Consider the following 27,033-nt stretch of genomic DNA (forward strand, 5'->3'; position numbering starts at 1 on the left):
GAGGTTTGCAGCCTTAATGCATGCAGCTCCTGTGTGTGAGCAACTTTTTGGTGTTATGATTGCATGCAACCCTCCTGCATGAGTGCAGTCCTCCCAAGGTGATTGCTGCTTCAGTGCATGCAGCTTTTCTGGATGATTGCTTACACCAGCCAGCAGTTTACCAGCCGAAATCAATCTCAACCCTGTCACGAACGCCAGACCGTCTCGTGCACCAGCGGGTTACGCCCCCTCTTACGTCGCCAATGATCTGCCCGCACGATGTGACGTCAGACCGCCGCCCCCGGGCCGCCCCCGCCCCGCCCTCTTGACGTCACGGAGAGGGCCGAGTGCGCCGGCGCGAACCGCCCTTGTTCCCGGCATTGAGGCAGCTCGTCTCGGCAGCGGTGTCTCCGGTTCGGGGGAGAGAACGTGGCGCCTGTTAGGTCATGTCAGAGTAAATGATGTCTCAGCGGGAGACTCTGCTACACCTCTTCGCCGGAGGGTGAGTAAGCCGGTTCCCCAAAGCCCCCCCTTCGCCGCCGTCCTGCTTTTGGTTGCCGGGGAGATGAAGATGGGGGGAGGGGTTAGGGATGGGGAATGAATGATCGGCTTGTCGGTGGGGGAGAGAGCGGCATTATTCTCCCCCCCCTCCCCGCAAAGTGAATGGGAATGTTCTAGAAGCCGTAGAAGTGTCGTGAAATGAAGGGTTTAGGACGTAGAAGCGGAGGGGAGGGCAGCGTGGTTCAGCCATGATCAGACTGAATGGCGGGGCAGGCGTGAGGAACCGCTTCCTATTTTCCCCACTCCCTATCCGTTTCTCGGAGGGTCACAAGGCTGTCAGTTGCTGCTGACTCCACTGCCACGGGCAGTGATTTGGAAAGCAAATGGTTTCTTGGTCTTTTTCTTTCGGGTGAATTTTACTGGAAGGATGCAATTATGTAAGGAAGCAGTTTTGTGAGATTGCACCTGAGGTATTGTGTGCAGTTCACATTCTCTAAAAATAAATATGATCCAGTTGACATGGAGAAAACGTGTAGGAAAAAAGAAATCACCACATTGGTTCCTGCTGTTACCTGAGAGGATAAAGATTATTTAAATTTTTAGAAGAAAGAGAGCCTTGTAAAATTCTTGTAACACACAAAATGTAGAACGACTCGTGCCGAAGGATCTCGACCCGACACGTCGATTGTACTTTTTTCCATAGTGCTACCTGGCCTGCTGAGTTCCTCCAGCATTTTGTGTGTGTTGCTTGGATTTCCAGCATCTGCAGATTTTCTCTTGCATGTAAAATTCTTACAGTGTTTACGAAACTGGATGCAGAGAGGATCTTTTCCCAGGCAGATGGGTCTAGATTCAGGGTTACAGTCGCCGAATAAGGGATTAATTATCTTCAATTTGATGAGAAGAGATTTCTTTATGTAGACTAGAGGATGATAAGCTTTGCAATTCTCTATCCCAAATAGCTGTTAAGTTGTTCAAACCAGGTTGATAGATTTTTGGGTTTTTATGAATTTGAGGGATATTGGGATAGATACTATAGGGATATAGAAGATTAATCTAGATTTTGATGAAATGCAGAGCAGGTTTATGTTAATTAACCCCTAACATTTCATTGTAACTCCTTGACATTAAATGTCTACAAAATTACTTCCACCAGAAATTGGAAAGAGTACAATGTACTCCCATGCAGTAAGATATTCTAATATTAATCATTTTTTAAAAATCTGGCCTGTAAGAACAATAGTAGAGGTTTTGGGTTTTTTTCTAGTTTGGTGTGTACATTTGCTAGCTTGGTTGGTTCAGAAATGAGGCTGATAGGTTACATAGTCCCATTTGCAGGTTCCCCAGAATAGCAAATAGCTTTTGAACTTGTGCCAGCTCTCTCCTTCAGTAATGTAAGTGTGATGTGATTGCAATGCTAAGGTTTCATACTGTATCAGTCAGCTGGTTGCCACCCACTTGAATTTACTTGTAAACTGCATGGCTTCATTGCATAACTCTTAACCAGTGAACTGTAATTATAATCTTTAATAATAAGTAAATTGGTTTTATTTTAATTGAATCTTGTTGGGTTTGTGTTCTGTGTTGCATGCCTCTTATGAAAATTACTGGAAATGAAGTATATTGTAACTTAACTGGCTTATCCTGATGTTAATGTTTATCTACTGGAGAATTATTTTTCCACTGAGTTGTTTTGCTTTTTCATGGTTAAACTTCTTAAGGGATGTTGCCATTTTCAGTCTACCTTCCGGGTTTGATTATGATAGTGGTTGTATTGCAGTGGGATGGGAGTGCAGAAGGAAAGGGAGTCTCCTGCCTCCTGGCAGAGTTTTTGGTGGGGTTTCACTTAAGGGCAGCACTCAGCTAGGTTTCAGGAAGCAAGTTCTGAACATCTGGCAGAGGGTGGGTTAAGGAAGGGCAGTTAATAGTCATAGTCATACTTTATTAATCCTGGGGGAAATTGATTTTTGTTACAGTTGCTCCATAAATAATAGTAATAGAACCATAAATAGTTAAATAGTAATATGTAAATTATGCCAGTAAATTATGAAATAAGTCCAGGACCAGCCTATTGGCTCAGGATGTCTGACCCTCCAAGGGAGGAGCTGTAAAGTTTGATGGCCACAGGCGGGAATGACTTCCTATGACACTCAGTGCTGCATCTCGGTGGAATGAGTCTCTGGCTGAATGTACTCCTGTGCCCACCCAGTACATTATGTAGTGGATGGGAGACATTGACCAAGATGGCATGCAACTTAGACAGCATCCTCTTTTCAGACACCACCATCAGAGAGTCCAGTTCCATCCCCACAACATGACTGGCCTTACGAATGAGTTTGTTGATTCTGTTGGTGTCTGCCACCCTCAGCCTGCTGCCCCAGCACACAACAGCAAACATGATAGCACTGGCCACCACAGACTCGTAGAACATCCTCAGCATCGTCCGGCAGATGCTAAAGGACCTCAGTCTCCTCAGGAAATAGAGGTGGCTCTGTCCCTTCTTGTAAACAGCCTCAGTGTTCTTTGACCAGTCCAGTTTATTGTCAATGGGAAGGTTTAGAGTATTGGCTCCTGAAATTGTCCTGTGATTAGGCAAGGCTGGGCAGTGCAGCAAGTTGGGCCAGAAGGGCCTCTTCTGTTCTGTATCTCTAAATAATCTAATGATCTGGAAGAATTTCTTCATTCAGAAGGTTGTGTATCACTGGAAGTATCTATTGTAGAGAGTTGGGGATGCTCTGTTGTAGAGTAGGTGGAAGTCTGAGAATGATATACTTTTTATATCCAGTGGATCGGAGAGATGAAGAAATTGGATGTGTTGGTCATGATCTTAAGTGGTGGAATAAGCTAAAGAGACCATGTCCCTTTTTTATTCTCAATAACACCTTCTAATTATGCAGTGACTTAAATGTAGCTGAACTTACAAGATAGTTCATGACAAAAACTGGCCCAATGTAACACAAGTTTTATGAGCGGGAACATCATTATGACGTGCCTTTTAAAGATGTGGAGTCCATTTGAGAAGTGGAAGGGAGATTCCAGAAGTTAGTGTCTTCACATTGAAGACGTGGCTACTAATGATGTCATGGTTAAATTCAGATATGATCAAGAGGTCAGAATTAATGGAGCACAGATATATTCTAATAATATAAGGATAGAGAAGATTATGGCCTAATTCTGCTCCCATGTCTTGTGGTCTATTATAGTTGAACCATGGACAAATTTGGAAAAACATGTTTTTAAAATTGAAAGCACTGATTGAGTTGGGGCAAGGATAGGACATGAAGTGTAAGTATGATTGTGTACATAAACGTATGAGCAGTTGATTGTATGTAAAAGAGTGCATAGCTTTACCTTGAAGAAGAGAACCATAATTGTTCTCAGTAGTATTAAGTATCTATGAGAGCTTGTTGTGCACAAATTGACATGCTTCCTACCACAGTGACACTTCTGGTATTTAAATAGGATGTTCTCAGATTATGGAATAAATAAGACTACTGATGGTAGTTGCAATCCATTCTTTATTTGCAGAGTATAGGTGCAGGAACTCATTAACTTCCTTTACATGGTAGTGAGATACTCAAGGTCACGTTATTGCGAAAACAAAGCAAAGCTAAAATGTTGCATAATCATGCTGCATTGTCGGTTGCAATATAAAGCTATCGATATTTAATTTTTTCATGGTGGTTCTTTGTTTGCTATTACAAATGACAAGCTCCACTGAATAAGTAGTCAGAAAACTTTACAACTTTTCAGAACTTATCATCTTTTCGTGATTATTTTATGTAATATACCAAGGGATAGTCATAGAAGCTGCCATATTTGTAGTACACAACTAATTCCTTGGAATGTGATGCTACTCTTGACAACATTGGAGGGTCTTGGCCTGAAACATCGACTCTTTTTATTTCCATGGATGCTGCCTGAAGGCTGAGTTCCTCAAGCATTTTGTTTGTGTAATATTTGAAGCTCAACTGTCTCGACAATGAGATAGAAAAAGTGACATACACAGTGTTTTGTTCCATTTGTATGATCCCCTCGGAATATCCTGACGATTCATGTCAAAGGCTGTACAGAGCACAGTGCTTTGTAGAATGTTATAAATCTAATATAGATCATGGCTTCAAAAAACCTTAAATGTGTCAAACAGGTACAATTTAGTACATGGAATTTAAAATTAACTTGTACATTTTGTTTACTGAGATAATGATTCAAACTGCAATATTTGTTATTTAATGTTGGTCTAAAATCTGTTGTTAGTTCTTTTGCATATTTTATCACAAAAGAATCTCGGAGGATATGGTTCCGAGCTAGCATAGCTATTTGAAAACCATCTAGAAGGGTAAAAGTTGCATATTCTGTTGTCAAGTATGTAGCAATTTTTTGAGGGTATTTATCAGTAATTTAAATCATTTGCAGTCTTTACTATAGTGATGGTGAATTTATTGTCCTGTATATGCCACCCTTAATGTAGCAAAATCTCTTAAAGCCAAGTTTTATATGCCAATTTTCAAACAAAATTGATATTGACCCACTTAGGGCAGATATGAAATACCTGGTGATAGAGGTGGGTATTAAGGAGCATCAAATGGAGAAAGATTTAGGAATAAAATTCCAGAGCTTTGATCCTTGGCCGTTGAAGATATTACTGCCTGTGGTGGCACAGGCAGCAGTGCCTTCAACTTGCATTAGAACTTGTTTTCTCTATCATTATTATTTTTCTGTTTTTTTTCCTCCATAATACAGATGACCATTTAGCTGATCAAGTATGTGCCCGTCCTCAGTACTTTCCCACAAGGCCCATTTCCCTATCTGTTATTTTCTCTCACGTGCCCTTTAGCTACCCACTGAAACCTGGGGCATTTTACAGTAGCCAATTAACACATCATCCTCCTTTAAGATGCAGGAGGAAACTGGAGTATGCTATGTGCCAAACAATGTGGTTACTGGGAGAATGTGTAAACTCCATAGTCTCGGTGTCTGAGGTTAGAATCAAACTGTGAGGCTGCTGCACCCATGCTGGGTGGTGACAGATGCGCACACACACTTACTCAGCTGGGCAAGGGAATGACAAGTACCAAAATGTGAAGAAATGCCAATGGCACAAACTTATGACGATCTGGGAAAAAGAAGGCTTGCTAATGGATTTTAGATGCTGTAATCATGGTCATCTTTGGGAAAAACAGACAAGTCTGGCTATAATAATTAAAATCCATCAGCCACAGGTAAAGCTGTTGTGAGCATCCTACTTGGCTGTCTTTCACAATACGTTAGAGACCTCTGAGCTGAAAAGCAGATTATGAGGCATAATGGACATGCTCTTCACTAAGCAACAAAACTAAGAAGTCTGGTAAAGATATTACCACTCATCTGCACACTGGGAACAATTTACAAAGACCAATTAACTTGCCACCCCAAGCATCTTTGGAAAGTGAGACGAAATGGGAGCACCTGGAGCAACTCACACAGTCACATTGAAATTGTCCAAACTATACGAGTGTTGGAGGTGTGCATTGAGCCTGGGTCTTTAGAGCTGAGATAGATAGTAGCTGTGCTAGCTTAAAGTCTTAATCATCAAACAGAGATGGATAATGAAGGAATTTTCTCAAATTCTTCACCGTTTTCAAAGAACATAGAAGAGTACAACATAGAACTTTTGTTCCCTTCAACCTACTCCAAGAACAATCTAACCCTTCCCTCCCACAATTCTCCATTTCATAATGACATGGAAAGCACAATCATTACCTATTCACTACATACTCAACCTCATCCAGATTGGGGTCAAGCAAGGCTCTGTAATTCTACCTAATGTCCTTAGGGGCAATACTTCATCTTGCCTCCAGCAGACTGCATGCTGGAGTTAACCAGGGCAAGTGCAAAACTGCTCAACATTTGTCTTTAGGACCAAAAGATCAATTTCAGTCATTGAGTTACAGCGTGCAGCACTTCATTTGTTCTTGTGCATACTTGCAATTCAGCTCCAAACCTCTTGTCAATTCTTTCACTGAAATATGAGAGGATGAGTCTTTCTCACGGTATCCAGAAGGCAAGGATCCTTCACCAACTTGCTGCAGAACATTGCCCCTCCTCCCCAACATTCAAGAAACATGACAATATTCGCCCTTCATTACTGTAGATAGCCATCAATGTCTCAATAATGCAGTGTAGCCTTAAGCACTGATGGTAAAGGGTGTTTGAAAACCATGACCTCAAACTCAGCATCGACCTCGTGGTCTACTGATTAGCAATGAGAAGTATCTTTCACTCTGATTTGGGGAGATGAGGAAACTTATAGTTCAAACTATTTGCTTATGGCGATCACATCACCAAACCTCAGCCACCAAATTGCAGGTGATAAGAGGACTGTCAGTTTGAACTAACTGAGGGAATAAACTTTGTCCGTGAGCATCAGTGCCTCTTCTGAAATACTCCAAGCTTACTGCAAGGATAGGGGAACCACAGTCCGTGTTCTCTCCTGAAGCCACATCCCATGCTCAACCATGGTTGGGCTGCCTTATCCACACACCCAACTTGAGACTGTGCAGGCATGCATACTACTCTGTCAAGTTGAGGTTTCCATGAGTACAGAAAAAAAAAGAAGCAGCTCAAAACAACCTGTGGCAAAAAGGTGTGACATTCTCATCAATTAATTGGGATTTCTGGCTCAAAGTGGTGTAAATGTGTAAGAAAGAATCAGGAAGGTCCTGCACATTCTGAGCCTATCCAGGTGTATGTGGACACTAGGTGTAAGCAATGGAAAGAATGGACTTCTAGTCAGTGTGTCCACCTGCTGCATCAAGTGCCTTCTGTCCCTCCTGAGGGTGGCTCTGCATATCCCATCTGGAAATCATTGGTCACCCTGGAACTGTGAAAATCCCAGAGACCACATGATGAACTAAGAGAAGCTTAAGTGCTTGGGGGGGTCTGAATTGGTGAATTGTGGCTCAAAGCTGGGGTTGGGTTCTGTGGCTAATATGCTGGAAGTGATTGGCAATTGGAAGGTAAAACTTGGGAGGGATTAGTAAGTTAGAAGAATGAGAATTTTAAAGACAAATTTTGCTTGAACAGCTGCTAATGTCCATCAGAAAGTATGGGGACAGTGTGTCAAGAGACAGGAGTTTAGAATGAGCTCACGCTTAGGGAGGAAGGCTAGCTAGGGATGCACTTAAATAGTTAATGGAAGTATCAAAGGCATAGAGGAGTGTTGGAGCAGTGAATGAGCAGAGGTAGTGATTGTGGGGCACCGATGCAACATTGAGCAATGCCCCATTGATCTCTTATTAGTGATTAGTTGTAAATTTGTAACCATCAGGCACACTAGGAAGTGTAGATGGTAGACTGAGGGTTTAAAAGAATGATGTAGATAATATGTAAACCTAGCTGTCATATTGTTTTTGTGAACTGTGATAAGGATCTTGAGTTTTACAATCGGAGATTTTGCAAAATCAGTTTGTTATTTAAGGAAGAGTTATTTAAAGACTGACTGAACAAAAACATACTAAAGCAGGATCTCCCAGTGGCCACACATTTTAATTCCACATCCCATTCCCATTCTGATATGTCTATCCATGGCCTCCTCTACTGTAAAGATGAAGCCACACTCAAGTTGGAGGAACAACACCTTATATTCCGTCTGGGTAGCCTCCAACCTGATGGCATGAACATTGACTTCCGTAACTTCCACTAATGCCCCACCTCCCCCTCGTACCCCATCCGTTATTTATGTATATACACACATTCTTTCTCTCTCTCTGCTTTTTCTCCCTCTGTCCCTCTGACTATACCTCTTGCCCATCCTCTGGGTTTCCCTGCTCCCCCCCCCCCTTTTCCTTCTCCCTGGGCCTCCTGTCCCATGATCCTCTCATATCCCTTTTGCCAATCACCTGTCCAGCTCTGGGCTCCATCCCTCCCCCTGCTGTCTTCTCCTATCATTTCGGATCTCCCCCTCCCCCTCCACTTTCAAATCTCTTACTAGCTCTTCTTTCAGTTAGTCCTGACGAAGGGTCTTGGCCCGAAGCGTCAACTGTACCTCTTCCTAGAGATGCTGCCTGGCCTGCTGCGTTCACCGGCGACTTTGATGTGTGTTGCTCATACTAAATCTAAACTTGTTTATTGGGAAATAAGAAATTATTTGGAATTTTTGAGATCTGCAGGAAGAATGGGATGGGCACCAGTTATGAAAGTACATGGAGCAGAAGCAGTTGAATGGCAGACGGGATTACCGTACTGAGTAATGCTGTCAAATGAATTGCGATATCACCTTGGTAACAGTAGGGTTTTTTACTGACTGGAATTAGCATGCATTTAAGAAACAAGAATGGATGGAAGCATTGTCTGAGGATTTAGGAGGCAGGGATACTAACGCTTAGCACTGTTGTTAATTGTTTTGTACATCCTAGAGCATGGGTCCTTTTTATGCGTGGATCAATACCATTAAACAAGGGGTTCCTGGACCTCAGCTTGAAAACCCCTGGCCTAGAGGGCCTTAAAAAAACTTAAGCTGAACATGTATTAGTGTAATAGAGTTATATAGCACAGAAACAGACCCCTCATCCCAACTTGTTCATGCAAAGTGAAACTTGAGTCTATCCAACAAGGTCTGAGTTGACAGGGACCCACGGGTTTACAGTTATGTTCTTTGAGGGCACAGATATGAGATCCAGTATTCTGTATGAGACCAGCTTGGAGTTTAGAGTTGTGAAATGTCTAGTCCAGTATCAAGCAATTTCAAAATTAGTATAGTGATGACATACCAGATTTTAAGTGTGTTTATAGCTTTATTTGATGAGTTAGAGATTGAATTGAACTTCTTTATTATTGCTTCCTCAAGTCACAATTCAGTCTTACTGTGCTTAATGATTAGTCAGTTTGATACTAGCCTTTTGCTAGTACAATGCATTCTAGCTAATTGGGCCGTTGGTTAATCGGGGCATCCAGTTATTTGGGACAACTCTTGAAGAACAAAACTAATCAAGAAAATAGCCGGGATTTTCCTTTGTTTATTTGGGACACTATACTGCTTAACTGGGAGAGGAAATTGTTGCCAAACAGTTTCTAACTAGCATCAGTTGAGTGCTCTTGTGTGGCCATTAGACACTACACTGTGCTCAGAGTGGTTGTTGCATGTGCTTATGCTATGTTATTCATTTGGGCAGATGGATGTCAGTTTAAAAGGCAATGCTTTTTGACACAATGCCATGCAGGAAGGCAGTCCATTATCTGCACTGGCTTTCTGCTGATTTTGTTTATTTACAGTCAATCCAGAAAAAAGCAGCATACCCCGGATGAGCTCCTCCGTTAATAACTATCAGGAACTAACAGTTTTATAGTAGTGTACTGTCATAGTATTGATAGTGTTCTAATTTGTTCTGTATTTTCTTTAAATACATAGTTTGTTACTCAGTTAAATAATAGTTTATTTTTTAATACCTTTTTAACTATTTCCATGAAACTTTGGCTAATTGTGACAGTTGCTTAATTGGGCCAAAATGTACTGGTCCCGATTATGTCCCAGTTAACTGGAATTGTGTCTGTTCCTAACCAGTGCATTTGAGATTTACTTGTAATTACTGTAGGGTCGACATTCAGAATCTTTTTCCCAGGGTTTAAATATCAAACACTGGAAGGGCATAACTTTAAGGTGAGAGAGGGAAAGGTTTAAAGGACTAATACTGTTCTGGTGGGTACCCAGAATACAGTGCCAAGACAGGTTGTAAAAACAGTGGCATTTAAGAGGCTTTTGATTGGAGGGTTACGGAACATGTGCAGGCAGAAGGGATTAGTTTAATTGGGCATCAACACAGACATCGTGGGTTGAGGGGCATCTTCCTGTGCTGTGGTGTACTATTTAAATTTATTTATTTAGTTTAACTAGTTGGCAATCCAGCACAGAACAGGCCCTTTTATCCCTTTGAACCATGCCACTGCAGCAACCGAGAGCCCCAATTTGTACCCTAATTTAGTCACGGGACAATTTACAGTGATGTCATTGGAATGAGGGAACAAGCCAGAGTACCCAGGGAAACCTTATGCCTTCCATGGGGAGGACTCCTTGCAGAATAGCACTAACCATTACACTACTGTGGATGTAAGAATCTCTCCCTCCACTACCCACTCAGGTGGTGTGCTCCAGATTCCAATTGTCCCTGGGTAGAAAAAGTTGCAACACATCCTCCTAAATCTCTTACACCTTATCTAAACTTATAACCTCTAGTTTTCGATTTCTCTAAGTAAAGTTTCCAGCTATTTACCAGTTAAGCTCCTCAATTTTGTGCATCTGTCAAGTACCTTCAACCTCTGCCTAGCTTTTATACTTAAGCAAGTGAATGACTCTCGGTGAATACAAAACATGCTACAAGCAAGTAGAGACGATCTTTCCTATAGTGGGGAAGTCTAGGACCAGAGGGCTCATCTTCAGAATAGAAGGAGGTCCCTTTAGAATGAAGGTGAGGAATTTCTTTAGCCAGAGGATGATAAATCTGTGGAATCCATTGTTATAAATGGCACTGGAGACAAGACACTTGAGTATATTTAAAATGGAGGTTGATTGACCCTTTAATAGTAAGGGCTTTAACAATTAGGAGGAGAAGACAGGAGATAGAGGTTGAGAAAGGTAATAAATCAGCCATGATGAAATGATGGAGCAGAATTGATGGGCTAAGTGGCCTAATTTTGCTCCAGTATTTTATGGTGTTATAAAGCCTACTCCCTTATGTTAAAACTGATAAAAAATTGATCTTTATATTTCGTGAATGGCTGTCATTACTTGTGGTTGCAGATTAGGGGCTTAATGGAAGGCCCCTCAGGCTTAATGGAAGCTTTAGAGCTATTTTCTCTAATATCTGATGCATTCAAGGATGGCAAGGCAAGGGTTTCTAAACACAGGTGGCTGATGTTGAGAGTGGTGAATAGAAAGATAGAGGAATAGCACCAGTAATTTGGGTTCAATTCCCGTCACTGGCTAAGGAGCTTGTACGGTCTTCCATTGACCGCGTTGTTTTCCTCCAGGTTCTTAGATCTCTTCCCATGTTCCAAAGACCTACAACTTAGGGGTAGTGAGTTGTGGGCAGGCAATTTTGGAACCTGAAGCATGGCAAAATTTGCGGGCTGGCCCCAGCACATCCTTGGACTGCGTTGTTCATTGATGCAAATGAGACGTTTCACAGTATGTTTCAATTAAATGTGATAAATAAAGTTAATCTTTTCATTGCGTGAAAGCACAGATCAAATTCTAGAGCTGGTTTGAAAGAGGGTTACAAAGAAAATTTGTAGGCATGGTATTTCGGTTTTAGTAGGGATGGTGAGCCGGTGGAGGATAGCGAGTGCTATTCATGGCTTGAATTGGAAGGTAGAATAGATGAATGAGTGGCTGTTAAACTGGTGCAGATGGCAAGGTTTCAGGTTCTTGGATCACTGAAATCTCTTCTGCAGCAGGCGTGACCTGCACAGGAGGTACAGGTCGCACCCTTACTGAAGTGGCATTAATATCCTGGCTGAGTGGGAACTAGGGAACAAGGTCAGAAAGTGGAAGAGTTAAGAAAGTAATGTCATGACCAGTAAGAACTGTAAGGAGTAAGGTCATAGACACAATGGGTCGGACAGTTTGAAGTGAGCATAGTTTAATGCTAGGCATATTATGGTAAAACATTGGTCAGTACATGGAACTATGTAAGAAAGAGTTGGTTGAGAGAGGGACAGGAATGGATGCTTTATGTTCCAGGGTTTTGATGTTTTAGAAAAGATAGAGAAACAGATAAGAGGGTGTGTGGGGGAAGTTGTGCTTTTTAATCAGGTACAATCACAGTTGCATTCAGAGAGACACACTGGCGGGCTCATTCACTGAGTGTATGGGTAGAACTCTAATTATGAAAGGTGTAGTCACTCTGGGATTATAATGCAGGCCCCTCCAATAGCCACCAGGACATTAAAGGCTGATTTGTACTTGTGCGTCAACTCAACGCAGTAGGTACGACGTTGCCGCGAACCCTACGCAGGTCCCTACGCTGTAGCCTGACGTGCACCTCTCCCAAAATGTAACTACGTGTCGCAGCAACACAGACCGCAACAACTGTGATTGGTCCGCCTGGTAGCATCGCATTTCCTCCTACGCTGCAATAGCTTCCCATTGGGCAACTGAAGGGCTGGGAAGGAACTCTGGCTGCAATGCTTCCCATAAAGCTTTACAGACCTCCGAAATTATGGAGGACACATTTCGCTTTAATGAAAAAAGACAGATATGCAGGGTGATTAGGGAAGGGTGTGAAAACAACAGGGTTGTTGCAGTGAGTGACTACAACTTCCTTAATATAGACTGGGACCTCCTTTAGTGCAAAAACATTTAGGCAGGGCAGAATTTGTTGTGCACATCAGGAGGGTTTTTTTTAAAAACTCTATGTAGAAAGTCCAGCAGGAGGAGGGGCCACACTAGGTGTGGTGTTCAGTAATGAGCCTAGCCAAGTGACTGACCTTTCAGTGGGAGCACAGTTATGGAACAGTGTTCTTGACCCCCTGAGTTTTAAGACTTTTGAGATATTGATCTGTGTGGTCTTCACAGGAGAGTATCAAATTGGACTAGGTCAAATTACAAGAGTATTAGGCAGGAACCAGGGAAGAGTTAATTGAGTGCAGCTGTTTTTGGGCAAGTACACACCTGACATCTGGAGCGTGTTTAAAGAGTGTGGGACAGGTATATTCCAATAAGAAGGAAGGGCGAGGACGGCAAGGTAAGGGAATATTGCATGTTGAGAGAGTTGGTGAATTCATTCAAGAATCCAAAGGAAATACAGTAAGGTTTAGGAAGCTAAACTCAAGCTTGAAGATGATAAACCAGAAAAGAACTCAAGGGAATCAGGAAAGCCAGAAAGGCAATGAAAAGTCCATGGCAAATAGCAATAAAGGGAATCCAACAGTGTTTTGTACATCAAATGCAAGAGGATAGCTAGAGGGTAGTTGGGACCACTCGAGGATAAAGGAGGGGTCCTCTACTGGAAGAGGGAGAATGTGGGTGAGGTCATATATCTTTTTACCAAGGAGAAGGACATGGAAGATAGGAAGATCAGGGTGGAGCTTGCAAATTTGCTAGGACATTTTGAACTTTAATTAAAGGATGTAGTGTTGGATCTCTTAAAGAACGTTAAGGTAGATGAGTCCCCAGGGCCTGATGAAATATACCTCAAGTTATTGAGAGAGGCAAGGAATGGGATTCCTGGGACCTTGACCAATATTTTTGTGTCCTCTGCATCTACAGGAAAGGATCAGGAGGATTGGCAAGGAGCTAATGTTGTTCCATTATTCAAATAGGGAAACAAGGTTAATCATGACTCTCACATCAGGGGCAGGGAAGTTACTAGAGAGTAACTTTTCTTAGGAATAGGATGTATGATTTATAAGAATTGGAAAACCAAGGCATAATTAGGAAAAGGCTTTTGTGTGGGGCAAGTTGTAACTTACTAACTTGATTGAGTTTTTTGAGGTGATTATGAAGGTAGAGCTGTGTATAGATAGTATCTTTTTTTTCCCCCCAAGTTTGAAATGTCTAATACCAGAGGGTATGCATTTAAGGTGCGAGGGGGTAAGTTAAAATGAGATATGTGGGGCAGAGTGGTGGGTGTCTGTAACGGCTACCTAGGTAGTGGTGGAGGCAAACACCATAGAACAGGTGTGGCCAACCTTTTACATTCCATGCGTCAATTTTTTCACACGAGTTCAGATGTGATTTTTTTTTCGTGCACGAGTTCTATATTAACATATTTTTACAAGAATTGTGGGGGTACAAGAGTTGTATGGCACATCTGAACTTGTCCATGGAAAAATTGACGCATGGAATGTAAAAGGTTGGCCACCCCTGCCATAGGGGCTCTTGGATAACCACATGAATGTGCAGGAATTGGAAGGATACGACATTGTGTAGGCAGAAGGGGTTAGCTTAATTGGGCATTTGCTTACTGATTAGTGTGCATTGCATTGTGGGTTGAAATTCAGGTTCCTTTCTAAGAATATGTTGATAGGTGAGTAGAACAGGTTTGGTTTCAAATAGAATACTGAAAAAGTTGGAGACTTTTATTTTGGATGTAATGTTCTACCATTGAAATTCTTTTCAGTTGGGCTCACAATATAGAAATGCAGTGTCACTGTTAACTTGAACATACCAGGGTTCAATTGTGCTTTTCTCTTCCTGGTTATTAACCAGTGAATAATGCCCAAGTGTTTATGTGCAATTAAGTGAGAAGGATAAAGAGGATTAACAGTGGTGAAACTCCTGTTAAGTCAATGACTACCATTCAGGGCCCCAAACAGTCCTTCCAGGTGAGGTGACACTTCACTTGTGAGTCTGTTGAGGTCATCTACTGTACCTGGTGCTCCCAGTGTGGCCTCTTATATATCGGGGAGACTACTTCACCAAGCACCTATGCTCCGTCTACCAGAAAAAGCGCAATCTCCCAGTAGCCATCCATTTAATTCCACTTCCCATTCCCATTCCCATTCCGACATGTCAGTCTATGGCCTCCTAGCCTGTCACGATGAGGCCACACTCGGGTTTGAGGAGCAATACTTTGCATCCTGTCTGGGTAGCCTCCAACCTGATGGCATGAACATTGATTTCTCGAACTTTCAGTAATGCCCCCATCACTATTCCCCATTCCCATTCCCCCCCCCCACCATATCTTCTTACTTGCCTCTTACCTCCCTCTGGTGCTTCTCCCCCTTTTCTTTCTTCCATGGTCTCCTGTCCTTTCCTATTAGATTTCCCTTCTCCAGCCCTGTATCTCTTTCACCAATCAACTTCCTCACCCCCAGGTTTCACCTATCACCTTGTGCTTCTTTCTCCCCTCCCCCCACCTTCTTACTCTGACACCTCATCTTTTTGTCCAATACAGTCCTAATGAAGGGTCTCTGCCCGAAACGCCCGACTGTGCTCTCTTCCATAGATGCTGCCTGGCCTGCTGAGCTCCTCCAACATTTTGTGTGTGTGCTTGGATTTCCAGCATCTGTTTGTGATATAGAATGGTGCTTTGGTGAAGGTCAAGTGTTGCCGTCAACAGTAGAGGTTTTTTTAAATCTCCGTGTGGCAGAAGAATAATTGTACAGCATTAGAGCATTGATGCAAGACAGTTTATTTTTTCTATTTTTTTTTCTCTGCTAATGTCTAGGGCAGCTTAATTCTGTGAAATACTTTCTTGTACTCTACTTTTTATATACTGCAATAGTGCCTGTATCATGAGGTAATTATTTGCTTCTGTCAGTATTGTTTTGTAAAATTCTCTATCATTGTTTCCAGTGTCATGATAACAATAATGATGCATAATGTCAGATTAAATATTAAAACAATGTTCATGTTATTTGCATGTATAAAGTGGGCATGACCCAAAGCCTATGATTAACATGCACCTGGCATCAGTGGTTGACAAAAGTCGTATTAATTAACAACTGGGTGACTTTGCAAGAGCATTAAACAACTACTAAGGGTATCTCTGGATAAAACAGTATATAGTGGGGGAAGTAATTGTCAACGTTTTGGGTTGAAACCCTGCATGGGTCCTAATGCAGGGTTTTAGCTTGAAAGATCAAAATTTCCTCTCTCCCCCACCACCACAGATCCTGCTTGACCCTCCAGCACTTTGTCACTCCAGAATCCTGCATCTGTGGTCTCTTGAGTCTGTATAGCTTTGCATAATCCTGCCTGATAATGTAGTTTGCTTCTATTCTAGTTTTTATTTTTGGCAGATGTCTGCACTCTTAAAATGGGCCCTGCATTTTTTCTCCTTTTGCTTTTCACATAGATAGGCGGTTTCTTCTGAAACCCATCACCCCTTCTTGGGCATAGGGCACTGACAAGTAGCTTGCCTATCCTGGGTGAGTCTTTCAAGTTATCCCCCACGTATAGTCCATCTTCTCAGAGAAGAGCCTTCCTCTCCCAGGGATGAAATCTTTGGAGCTTCTGTTGGTGTTTCTATAGCTCTGGATTTTTATAGGATGGGGTTGCTAGCCCAATACCCAATCCTCCTGTTTTTGCAGCTGACCTTGGGACTGTCCATGGCAGACTTCCTTTTAAGTAATTTTTAATAGAGCAATATTATCGACCTTTCCCTACAAGCCTCTATTCACCCTTCTCCCAAAGTACAGCTCTTACAAAGATCACTTTGATTTGAGGCCACAATGGCTTTAGTTAATGAAATCAATTAATTAACTTTCTCTTTGCACTTTCCACAGGTGTGGAGGAACAGTGGGGGCAATTGTCACCTGCCCATTGGAAGTGATTAAGACACGGCTCCAGTCCTCTGGCTTAACACTTCGATCAGTCTACATTCCACAGGTCAACCTCAGTACAATCAATGGACCAGGTGTTGTTCGGCCAGCACGTGTCGCACCAGGACTTATCCAAGTTCTGAAGTAAGTAGATTATCTCTCGCAATTCCTCGGTCTCCGCCGCATCTGCTCTCAGGATGAGGCTTTTCATTCCAGGACGAGGGAGATGTCCTCCTTTTTTAAAGAAGGGCTTCCCTTCCTCCACCATCAACTCTGTTCTCAAACGTATCTCCCCCATTTCACGCACATCTGCTCTCACTCTATCCTCCTGCCACCCCACTAGGAATAGGGTTCCCCTGGTCCTCACCTACCACCCCACCAGCTTCTGGGTCCAACATATTATTCTCCGTAACTTCAGCCACCTCCAACGGGATCCCACCACTAAGCACATCTTTCCCCCTCCCCCGGCTTTCCACAGGGATCGCTCCCTACATGACTCCCTTGTCCATTCGTCCCCCCCATCCCTCCCCACTGATCTCCCTCCTGGCACTTATCCTTGTAAGTGGAACAAGTGCTACACATGCCCTTACACTTCCTTACCACCATTCAGGGCCCTAGACAGTCCTTCCAGGTGAGGCGACACTTCACCTGTGAGTCGGCTGGGGTGATATACTGTATCCGGTGCTCCCGATGTGGCCTTCTATATATTGGCGAGACCTGACTCAGACTGGGAGATCATTTTGCTGAACACCTACGCTCTGTCCGCCAGAGAAAGCAGGATCTCCCAGCGGCCACACATTTTAATTCCACGTCCCATTCCCATTCTGACATGTCTATCCACGGCCTCCTCTACTGTAAAGATGAAGCCACACTCAGGTTGGAGGAACAACTCCTTATATTCCGTCTGGGTAGCCTCCAACCTGATGGCATGAACATTGACTTCTCTAACTTCCGCTAATGCCCCACCTCCCCCTCGTACCCCATCCGTTATTTATTTATATACACACATTCTTCCTCTCTCTCTCCTTTTTCTCCCTCTATCCCTCTGACTATACCCCTTGCCCATCCTCTGGGGTTCCCCCCCCCGCCCCCCCTTTCCTTTTCCCTGGGCCTCCTGTCTCATGATCCTCTCATATCCCTTTTGCCAATCACCTGTCCAGCTCTTGGCTCCATCTCTCCCCCTCCTATCTTCTCCTATCATTTCAGATCTCCCCCTCCCCCTCCCACTTTCAAATCTCTTACTAGCTCCTCCTTCAGTTAGTCCTGACGAAGGGTCTCGGCCTGAAATGTGGACTGTACCTCTTCCTAGAGATGCTGCCTGGCCTGCTGTGTTCACCAGCAACTTTGATGTGTGTAGATTATTTCCATTTGTTTTTAATTTGTTTTCTGTGTAAGAGTCTTGAATTGCCTTCTAGGTTTTGAGTTGCATATTGACACATGTTGTTCCAAGTAGTATCCTGGATGGTTCAGTGATTGCCCAGTCAATGCATCTCAAGTTAGTTATTAATTGGTAAAGTAAGATAAATAGGTGTTGAAATAGAAGGCTGTTCAGCTCCTGAAGGTCACTCTGTCATTCAGTATGTTCTTGGCTGAAAAGAGTATCTCACTTACTTTGACTGAAGAAATTCCTCAGCCCATGGATTTATGCATGTGTATACTCAGTTTTTTCCTGCCCCATTTTCAGAAGTATACCTTTTTATGCTCTATGATTTTTCAATTATCTATCAAAGTTTAAATTTGTTTTGTTTGTTTTATCAGACTGTCAATATCTTCTTGAAGTCTATAGCTATCACATGTTTAACATCGTTACATCATTGATAGATTTGGAGCTCATAGTACTCTTTATACTCAAGGCTAAGTCATTTCTGTATATTTAAAAAAGCATTGTCTTGGTAACAGTGCAGAAGAAACGGTACTTTACATCTGCCTTTAGGCCAAAGCCAATTTTGCATCCATGTGCTCAGTTAGGCCTATTTCTGGTTACAAGATGTACAAATGGTGTCTCATCGGGGTCACTATCAAGGCCTCGGACTTTTACAACTCATTTGAATGACATGAACAAAGGAACTGAAGATACTTGCTGATTATGTAATGACGTAGTAAATTACATTGTGAAGTGTACATAAACTTACAAAGGAATATAGATTTAGTCAAAAGTGCTGATGATCGTCGCCTGAAATATACTTTTAAAAAACAGGTAATGAATGCTGTAAGTATTCAGCAGGCCAGGTAGCTTCTATAAAGAGAGAAACAAGGTTAACATTGCAAGTTTTTAATATTGCATAAATTCTTAGTACAGATATGAATAGCTTGTTCACTAGGTGGATTTTTAAGAACTGGAAGTTTAGAGTGGGACTGAGAAGGGGATTTCAGAGTATATACTCAGCCAGTTAAAGATACTCTATAACCTTGAGAGAGGATTCAGTAGTTTTATTCAGTGCTCTGAATTCAACAAGATCTATTGCACATTGTCACTATAACATTGTAAAAGTTCACCCACGGTATTCTTCTATTGCATAAATTTCTAAATATTTGAGTTGCATTTTGCAGATCCATTTTGGAAAAAGAGGGACCAAGATCACTTTTCAGAGGACTGGGACCTAACTTGATTGGTGTTATTCCATCAAGGTAAATTTAACTGCATCCTTTTGGAGGGAGGAAATATTCTTTGGTCTCTGTTTGGTTAATAGGCTCCTGTAACCATTTAATGTACATTCTTAATACCTCATGAGTATCTCTTGGCTTGTGATAATAAATTATGCAGTATTCAAACCCCTGTATTTGAAAATAATATATATGTGACCTCATTTTACTATAAATTCATGCCACAAAATGAAGAACTCCTTATTTAATATGAAGAACAGCCACCTTCCTTTGTGAAAGGTATCACTCAACCTATTGTTTTCCCCTTGATGGCCATTGACTATAAAACTCCTTACTTCTGGTTTGTTGAACCAGACGAGATAACTTTGCTTAACTTCAGTCACCCTAACCCTGAACTGATCCCACAACATATGGGCTCGTTTTCAAGAACTCTTCATCTCACGTTCTTGATATTTATTGCTTGCTTGCTTGCTTATTTTATTTATTTATTAAATTTGTATTCGCAGTTGTCTTTTGCACATTGGTAGTCTGTAGATCTTTGTGTGCAGTTTTCATCCATTCTATCATGTTTCTTTGTATTTACTGTGAATGTCCACAAGAAAATGAATCTCATCTTAAGTACTAGTTTTGTTCAGTTACTGCCTTGATGTCACGGCCCATCACTGTAACTTCAGTGAAATTCTTTCGATGATCTTTCAAGAATGGATAGAATCTGGCATTGTACCAGATGTCTGGAAAATTGGAAAGTTACTCTGCTATTTAAGAAAGGTGGGAGGCAGCAGAAAGGAAACTATAGACCTGTTAGCCTGACATCAGTGGTTGGGAAATTGTTGGAATCGTTTATTAGGGATGAGATTATGGAGTACCTGGAGGCACATGACTAGATAGGCCAAAGTCAGCATGGTTTCCTGAAAGGAAAATCCTGCCTGACTAACCTACTGCAATTTTTTGAGGAAATTACATGCAGGATAGACAAATGAGATGTAGTGGATATGTTGTACTTGGATTTTCAGAAGGCCTTTGAAAAGGTATCGCTCATGAGGCTGCTTAGCAAGATAAGAGCCCGTGGAATTACATGGGAGTTACCAGCATGGCTGGAGAAAGCGTATGGTCATGCACTTTGGTGGAAGAAATAAGTGAGCAGACTGTTATTTAGATGGGGAGAGAATTCAAAATGCAGAGATGCAAAGGGACTTGGGAGTCCTTGTGCAGGATTCCCTAAAGGTTAACCTCTAGGTTGAGTCGGTGGTGAAGAAAGCGAATGCATTCGTTTCTAGAGGTACAGAATATAAGAGCAAGGATGTGATGTTGAGGCTCTATAAGGCACTCATGAGATCCCATTTGGAGTATTATGTGCAGTTTTGGGCTCCTTATTTTAGAAATGATATACCGACATTGGAGAGGGTTCAGAGAAGATTCACAACAATGATTCCAAGAATGACAAGGACCACGTGGCAGCTCTTGGGCTGTATTCCCTGGAGTTCAGGAGAATGAGGGGGGAATCTCATAGAAACATTCCAAATGTTAAAAGGGCTGAACAGATTAGATATGGCAAAGTTATTCCTCATGGTAGGGGAGTCTAGGACAAGAGGGCACGACTTCAGAATTGAAGGACGTCCATTTAGAACAGAGATGTGGAGAAATTACTTTTGTCAGAGGGTGGTAAATTTGTGAAATTTGTTGCCACGAGCGGCTGTGGAGACCAAGTCATTGGGTGTATTTAAGGCAGAGATAGGTTCTTGATTATCTAGTGCATTAAAGGATATGGAGAGAAGGCAGGGGAGTGGGGATGACTGGAGGAATTGGATCAGCCCGTGATTGAATGGCAGAGCAGACTTGATGGGCCAAATGGCCCAGTTCTGCTCCTATGTCTTATGGTCTTAAGTGACTGGCTGCTTGGTACCCCTATTGATGGCGCTGTCCATTACCTTGTCAATGACTGATTGGCTGGATTGAAGTTGTGCACTTTTGTTTTTTAGCATGCATTCTGAATCTTAAGTTTATATTTTGAATTATATTTTTTAATGTATGAGGCTCAAGTATTGAGGACAAAATTAATTGGCATGTTTAGCAATTGAGGTATTATGTACTTCTCTGTTCAAAGTGTTTTGGATATGTACTTCTATATCCAAATTTGCTTTTTCAATCGAAGAATGTTACACTGCTAGGTGTAGTGGTAGAGGCAGGTAGATTAGGGACAGCTTAAAAAACACTTTGATAGGCACACAGATGAAAGAAAAGTAGAGGGCTACAGTATGTGGAAGAGAAATGACATATTGATTTTGGTGTCGGTAAGAAGTTAGGGCAATATCAGGGGCTGAAGGGCCTGGACTGTGCTTGTTCTATACTTTTGCATTCTAGAATCATTATATTTCCTGAAGACACTTAATAAATTGTCTCTATTGTGTATGTACAGAGCAATCTACTTTGCTGCCTACTCTAAAGCCAAGGAGAAATGTAATGCAGTCTTTGTACCACACTCTAATGTTGTCAACATGTGTTCAGCTGGCTTTGCAAGTAAGTATTTTTAATTAGATGTTTTTGTATATAAGGTAAAGCTTTATACGTTTTTCTACAACTTAGATGTTGTGTACCATTTACCCAGATGTCTGTATTCTTAATAAAATTATCCAAGTTTTATCTTTATCAAGAAATGAGGTTTTAACTTGCAGCCAACTAACTGACATTAATGGATTCTTGCTTTACCAAAGTCCTATCTATTTGCGATGATAAGCACACGTCAAAGTTAGTTTGTATGATTATAGCTATACCCTGTACTGGACTGGATCTTGAGCAGTAGGCAGACCAATAAGTGCCACATGAACTGCCTCTCTTAGATTTGCAGATCTCTGCTCTGGGTGCCACCCCATTTCAGCACTTTGCATAATCTGCCATCTCTGTGTGCAGTTGATTAAGAGTATTAAATAGTTTAGAGCTGGACAGAGGATTTGCCTGGTTCCCACCTCCTCGCCATGCCCATTGCTACCAGGGGTTGTTCCCTGTGCCAAGCTGGTTTACTTGTTTGGGCTCTTTTCAGGATTAGCAGTTGGCAAAGCCACCTGCCAGGTGCTTTCTCCCGGCTCCATTAGTGCAAAGGTCTCCAGAATTTCCTTTCCAGCCTCCTATAAAGACCAAAGATGTACCCTAGGGGGATTCGTCCACCTTAATGTGTTGTAAATCTGCAAATGTTTCCCTGACTGGTAGAGATAAAGGATATAAACTTTATTCACCATATACATTTCCATGTATTAGGATTTTGGTGTGGTTGTTGGTGCAGCATGCAGCAAAAAAAAAGTTCAAAAATTATAAGAATAAAGAATTAGATTTAAAAAAATAAAGTTAGAGGTTGAAGTACAGATACGGAATAGTGTGCATACGTGGTAGTATTTATTTACAATGTAAACAGCATTATGAAGTGTTTTAAAGTATTCACAGTGTGGTGAAGTGACTGTTATATTTAGAGGAGGGTGTGGCTGACTTATCCTCCAAAGCACCTGCATTTGTTTATCTCTTGCCTCTTGAGCAACCAGTATTTTCTTCTCTGCCATACTGAGGAGAAAAAAAACATTAAAAATCCAGCCTCTCTCCTGCAGTTCAAGATGTAGTTGCCCTGCTGATCTCTAAGGGAACCTGCTCTCTCTCTCTCTGACCTTCCTTTTTACTCTTAATTTGCTATACAACCTCTTGGAATTTTTACTTTGCCTTATTTGCCAGATCTATCCTTTTTGCCCTCCTTAAGATTCAAGATAGTTTATTGTCGTTCTTCGATTTAAGGAGAACAAATCGATCATTACTCCAGATCTGATGCAGCATAAAAAACACCATAAGTATAAAGTACACTAAAAAATCAATAAATATAAAGCAATCTTATAAAACACAATGTACAAGTAACTGTTATGTACATAGACTGATCCAATGTACATAAAGTGATGCTGAGTGACATGGAGGGGTGGGTTACTGGGTGGAGGCGTTGATCAGCCTGACAGCTTGGGGAAAGTAATTGTTTCTGAGTCAAGTAGTGGTCATGGCGTGGATGCTGTGTCGCTTCTTCCCTGAAGGGAATGGGACAAACAGCCCATAACCATACAAGTATTCTTAATCTTTTTATGGTCATGAAGCAATTCACTCCATCCGGAATTTCTAAACTCAATGAATGCTTTTTTTCCCTAGAACTTGTTTAACTTACATTAAAATGTAACCTTTTAATACACTAGGCTTTATCACAAACACATTGATGAACCCCATTTGGTTGGTTAAAACAAGAATGCAGCTGGAAAGCAGGTAGGTTGTACTTCTGAATTTATCTTAGGATGTGTATTTGTTTTATTACAATATCATTTTAACAATTAAGAATGCTTCTGTACTTTATTTGGTTCCTTGTTATCTGTTTGCAGGAAACGAGGTGAAAAAGCAACAAATGCTTTCCAGTGTGCAAGGCACGTCTATCAAACTGAAGGATTCAAGGGTTTTTACAGAGGTTTAACTGCCTCATATGCTGGGATCTCCGAGACTGTGATTCATTTTGTTATTTATGAAGCCTTGAAGAAACATTTGGAGGAATGGAGAATTACTGTGAGGGAGAACAATAAGAATGTTTCAGACTTCCTCGGATTAATGATTGCTGCTGGAATTTCAAAGACATGTGCATCTTGTACTGCCTATCCTCATGGTTAGTATTCTTCCTCCTGGTTTGGCATGAAGTGTGGAGGGAAGGAATCTTTGACAGTGGTCATAGGGGAACAGAAAGGGGTAAATGGGAGACAATGAGTGGGATGATGAGGAGTTAATAGACCTGAGATTGTGGAGGGTATGTGAAGAAAAGGGCTCGTAATAATCTGAGTCCAGGGAGATGGGCTAAAACAGAGATAACATGGCAAATTCAAGTTCAAGTTTAGTGTGATTCAACTGTACATGTGTATACAGCTAAACGAAACAACGTTCCTCTGGATTTACAGTACATAAATCACATAGTACATAAATAATATTAACACAATAATACTAAAAGATAATGACGACAGGTTATTGTTTTGAAAACCAGAATATTTTCCCTTTAGAGTTTAATGTGTTACAAATTAAACATGAATGTTTGATTAATGCATGCGCATGTAGATGCAATTAAGTAAAAAAAATTCAAAGCCAAAAAATTAATATTGCTGTTCCAAGAAAATTGCAAGTGCCTACAAATACTAAAAAGCCATGCAAGCAACCATTCAGTGATTCTAATTTATGTATGTGTGAGCAACACACTCAAAATGCTCATTGACTTTTTATTGCCCCTTACCCTGTCTTACTTGCATTTTATGTGTGTTGCTTAAGATTTCCAGCATCTGCAGAATCTCTTGTATTAATGTATTTGTGAGGATGTATTGTTTCTACCTTTGGTGGGAGACTCTGTCATAAAGACTTAATGGCAAGATTGGCCCATCTTCTGGGTCAGTACAGTTACGGTGAGAGGAGGAGTCACAGAATACAACAGCTACAGAAATAGACCCTTCAACCCATCTAGTCCTCGCTGAACTATTATCCTGCCTAGTCTCATCACATTGCATCTGGACCATAGCCTTCCCTACTACTCCCATTCACGCATCTATCCAAAATTCTTAAATATTGAAATCAGTCCTGCATCCACCACATCCACTGTTAGCTCATTCCACACTCTCACCACCCCCTGAGTGAGGAAGTAACTCCTAATGTTCCCCTTAAATATTTCACCTTTCACCCTGAACCCATGACCTCTGGTTCTAGTCTCACCCAGCCTTGTTGGATGAAGCCTCCTTGTGTTTACCCTATCCCTATCCCTCATAAATTTGTATACCTGTACTAAATCTCCCCTCATTTTCCTGTTCCAGGGACAAAAGTCCCAATCTAACCAATCTTTCCTTATAACTCACATCCTCAAGTCTTGGTGACATCCATGTAAATTTTGATTGGTTGTAGGAGCTTTGATGCTAAAATGGAAAAGTGCAAGAAAAAAAACTATTTATTTGTTTTTCAGAAGTAATAAGGACGAGGTTACGGGAAGAAGGCACGAAATACAAGGCATTTTTGCAAACAGCACGTTTAGTGGCAATAGAGGAAGGTTATAGTGCCTTCTATAGAGGACTACAAGCCCAGCTGATTCGCCAGATTCCAAACACTGCCATTATGATGACCACATACGAACTGATCGTTCATGTCTTGGGATAGCATTGGAAATAGATGGACGCTGAGCAATGGAAGGATTCTGTGTTGTTGCAGTGCAATGTCATTAGAATGACCCATAAGCTAGGGAAAAATGTAGGAAGTCACTGAGCAGATTAGGTACCGTTAATGCAAAGCACAAAGACACTATTTTCTTCCTGGATCCAAGCCAGAGTGTGATTCAGGTGCCACTTCTGGCATTAACATCATATATTGTGACCAGGACATCTGCTGTGTGATGACATCTACACAAAGTGTACGTGCCATTGTAGGTGCTGGCATTACCTTCAAGCTATATCTTCCATGATCTGTTAGCAATGGGATGTTAAGATTAGCTATCTGGGCAAGCTTTCAGATGGTTACAATTGACTGATGTTAGGCAAGATTCATCACCAATGGAAAATAAGCAGGAAACATTGATCGAACAAAGGTGTTATTTTCTCTGAAAATAATCTGTGCAGTGATAACTTATGCTTTGGCCTCTAGACACCACTATTTATTTTAAAGGTTAACTAAAAAAATTCTTGCAAATTTAATTTGTGCTACCTTTCCCTCTTGGAAAGTATAGGATATTTTTTTGATCCTTCTGGAAACTTCGGGAAACACTGAAAGGAATTTATGTATATTTGTTATGTTTGTGGCTTATGTAGATATGTTCAGGTAGTAGAATGTATTTATACTGAGTGCAGTATGAAATGCATGCTACATGCAGTAATGAGAGAAAATAACAGCAAAATATTAATTTATTCAGTTGTTTAATGTGTCTCAACAAAATGTAGAACCTACAAAATGGTGTTTTGTTATTTTGAAGGGAAATGTAGTCTTTATTGGCTCCTGAGATAATAACTTGCTATTTGGTCCCTATTAATTATCTTTATTTACAATTCAATTTCCCAAAAAAAATTTAGTAGTTAGATTGTCCAGAATTCAGTCTTAACCAAACACCAAAACTTGATGCTTTTGTTTATATTTAAAATTACTAGCTCTGCTGTACTTTACTGTTAATTTATTGAAATTTTTGGATTCACTATTGTATCAGCAAAAGGTTAGAAACCTGCAACGACGATAGTTTAAAAAACTCTGCTATTAATTTCATATGTGTGCCTTATAGATTTCACCAATGATCAAACAAACAATGGAGTGGAGTGAAAATGTCTTTGGTCAAGGATGTTGCAGGTCTTTATAATTGTTACAGACTCATTCCTATACCTCTCTTAAAACACTTTATTTAGTATCTATGATAAAGGGGAGAAGAAGCAATGCATTCTATTGCAATGCTTAAAAAATTTCAATAGGTATCAGTGTACTAGCTAAAGCCAGGATGTCAAATGTTTGGTATGACTTTATTACGTATTAACCTTTAAAGGACATTAATAATCAGTATAGCGTGTGTTCAGCATGTGTTACTGTTAGTTTATTTTCAAAATGTTCTGAGTTGGTTGAAAATTCCCATCTGAATAAATATTTGCACCATTCATTTCTTACCAAGTACTGTGTTTATTTAAACCTTCAACCATAATTTGGGAG

The 27,033-nt window shown here is 41.2% G+C and overlaps 1 protein-coding gene across 1 annotated transcript; it reads left to right on the forward strand.

Annotated features, from left to right (window-relative positions):
- Positions 1-311: 311 nt before the first annotated feature.
- Positions 312-26,983, forward strand: slc25a33 (solute carrier family 25 member 33). The gene is made up of 7 exons (XM_072245179.1): positions 312-481; positions 16,687-16,866; positions 19,273-19,350; positions 21,743-21,843; positions 23,541-23,607; positions 23,721-23,995; positions 25,322-26,983. Exons 1-7 carry the CDS (start codon positions 438-440, stop codon positions 25,510-25,512), a joined length of 936 nt encoding a protein of 311 aa, XP_072101280.1. The 5' UTR covers positions 312-437; the 3' UTR covers positions 25,513-26,983.
- The last annotated feature ends 50 nt before the right edge of the window (positions 26,984-27,033 follow it).

This window comes from Mobula birostris, chromosome 27, assembly GCF_030028105.1.
Source record: "Mobula birostris isolate sMobBir1 chromosome 27, sMobBir1.hap1, whole genome shotgun sequence".
Classification (NCBI taxonomy): domain Eukaryota; kingdom Metazoa; phylum Chordata; class Chondrichthyes; order Myliobatiformes; family Myliobatidae; genus Mobula; species Mobula birostris.

Bases quoted from the DNA above. Each gene is read 5' to 3' on its own strand.
- slc25a33 (XM_072245179.1), top strand. From the start codon at position 438: ATGATGTCTCAGCGGGAGACTCTGCTACACCTCTTCGCCGGAGG. The intron at 16,867-19,272 runs GTAAGTAGATTA...TGCATTTTGCAG, and splicing joins GGACTTATCCAAGTTCTGAA to ATCCATTTTGGAAAAAGAGG. The intron at 19,351-21,742 runs GTAAATTTAACT...GTGTATGTACAG, and splicing joins ATTGGTGTTATTCCATCAAG to AGCAATCTACTTTGCTGCCT.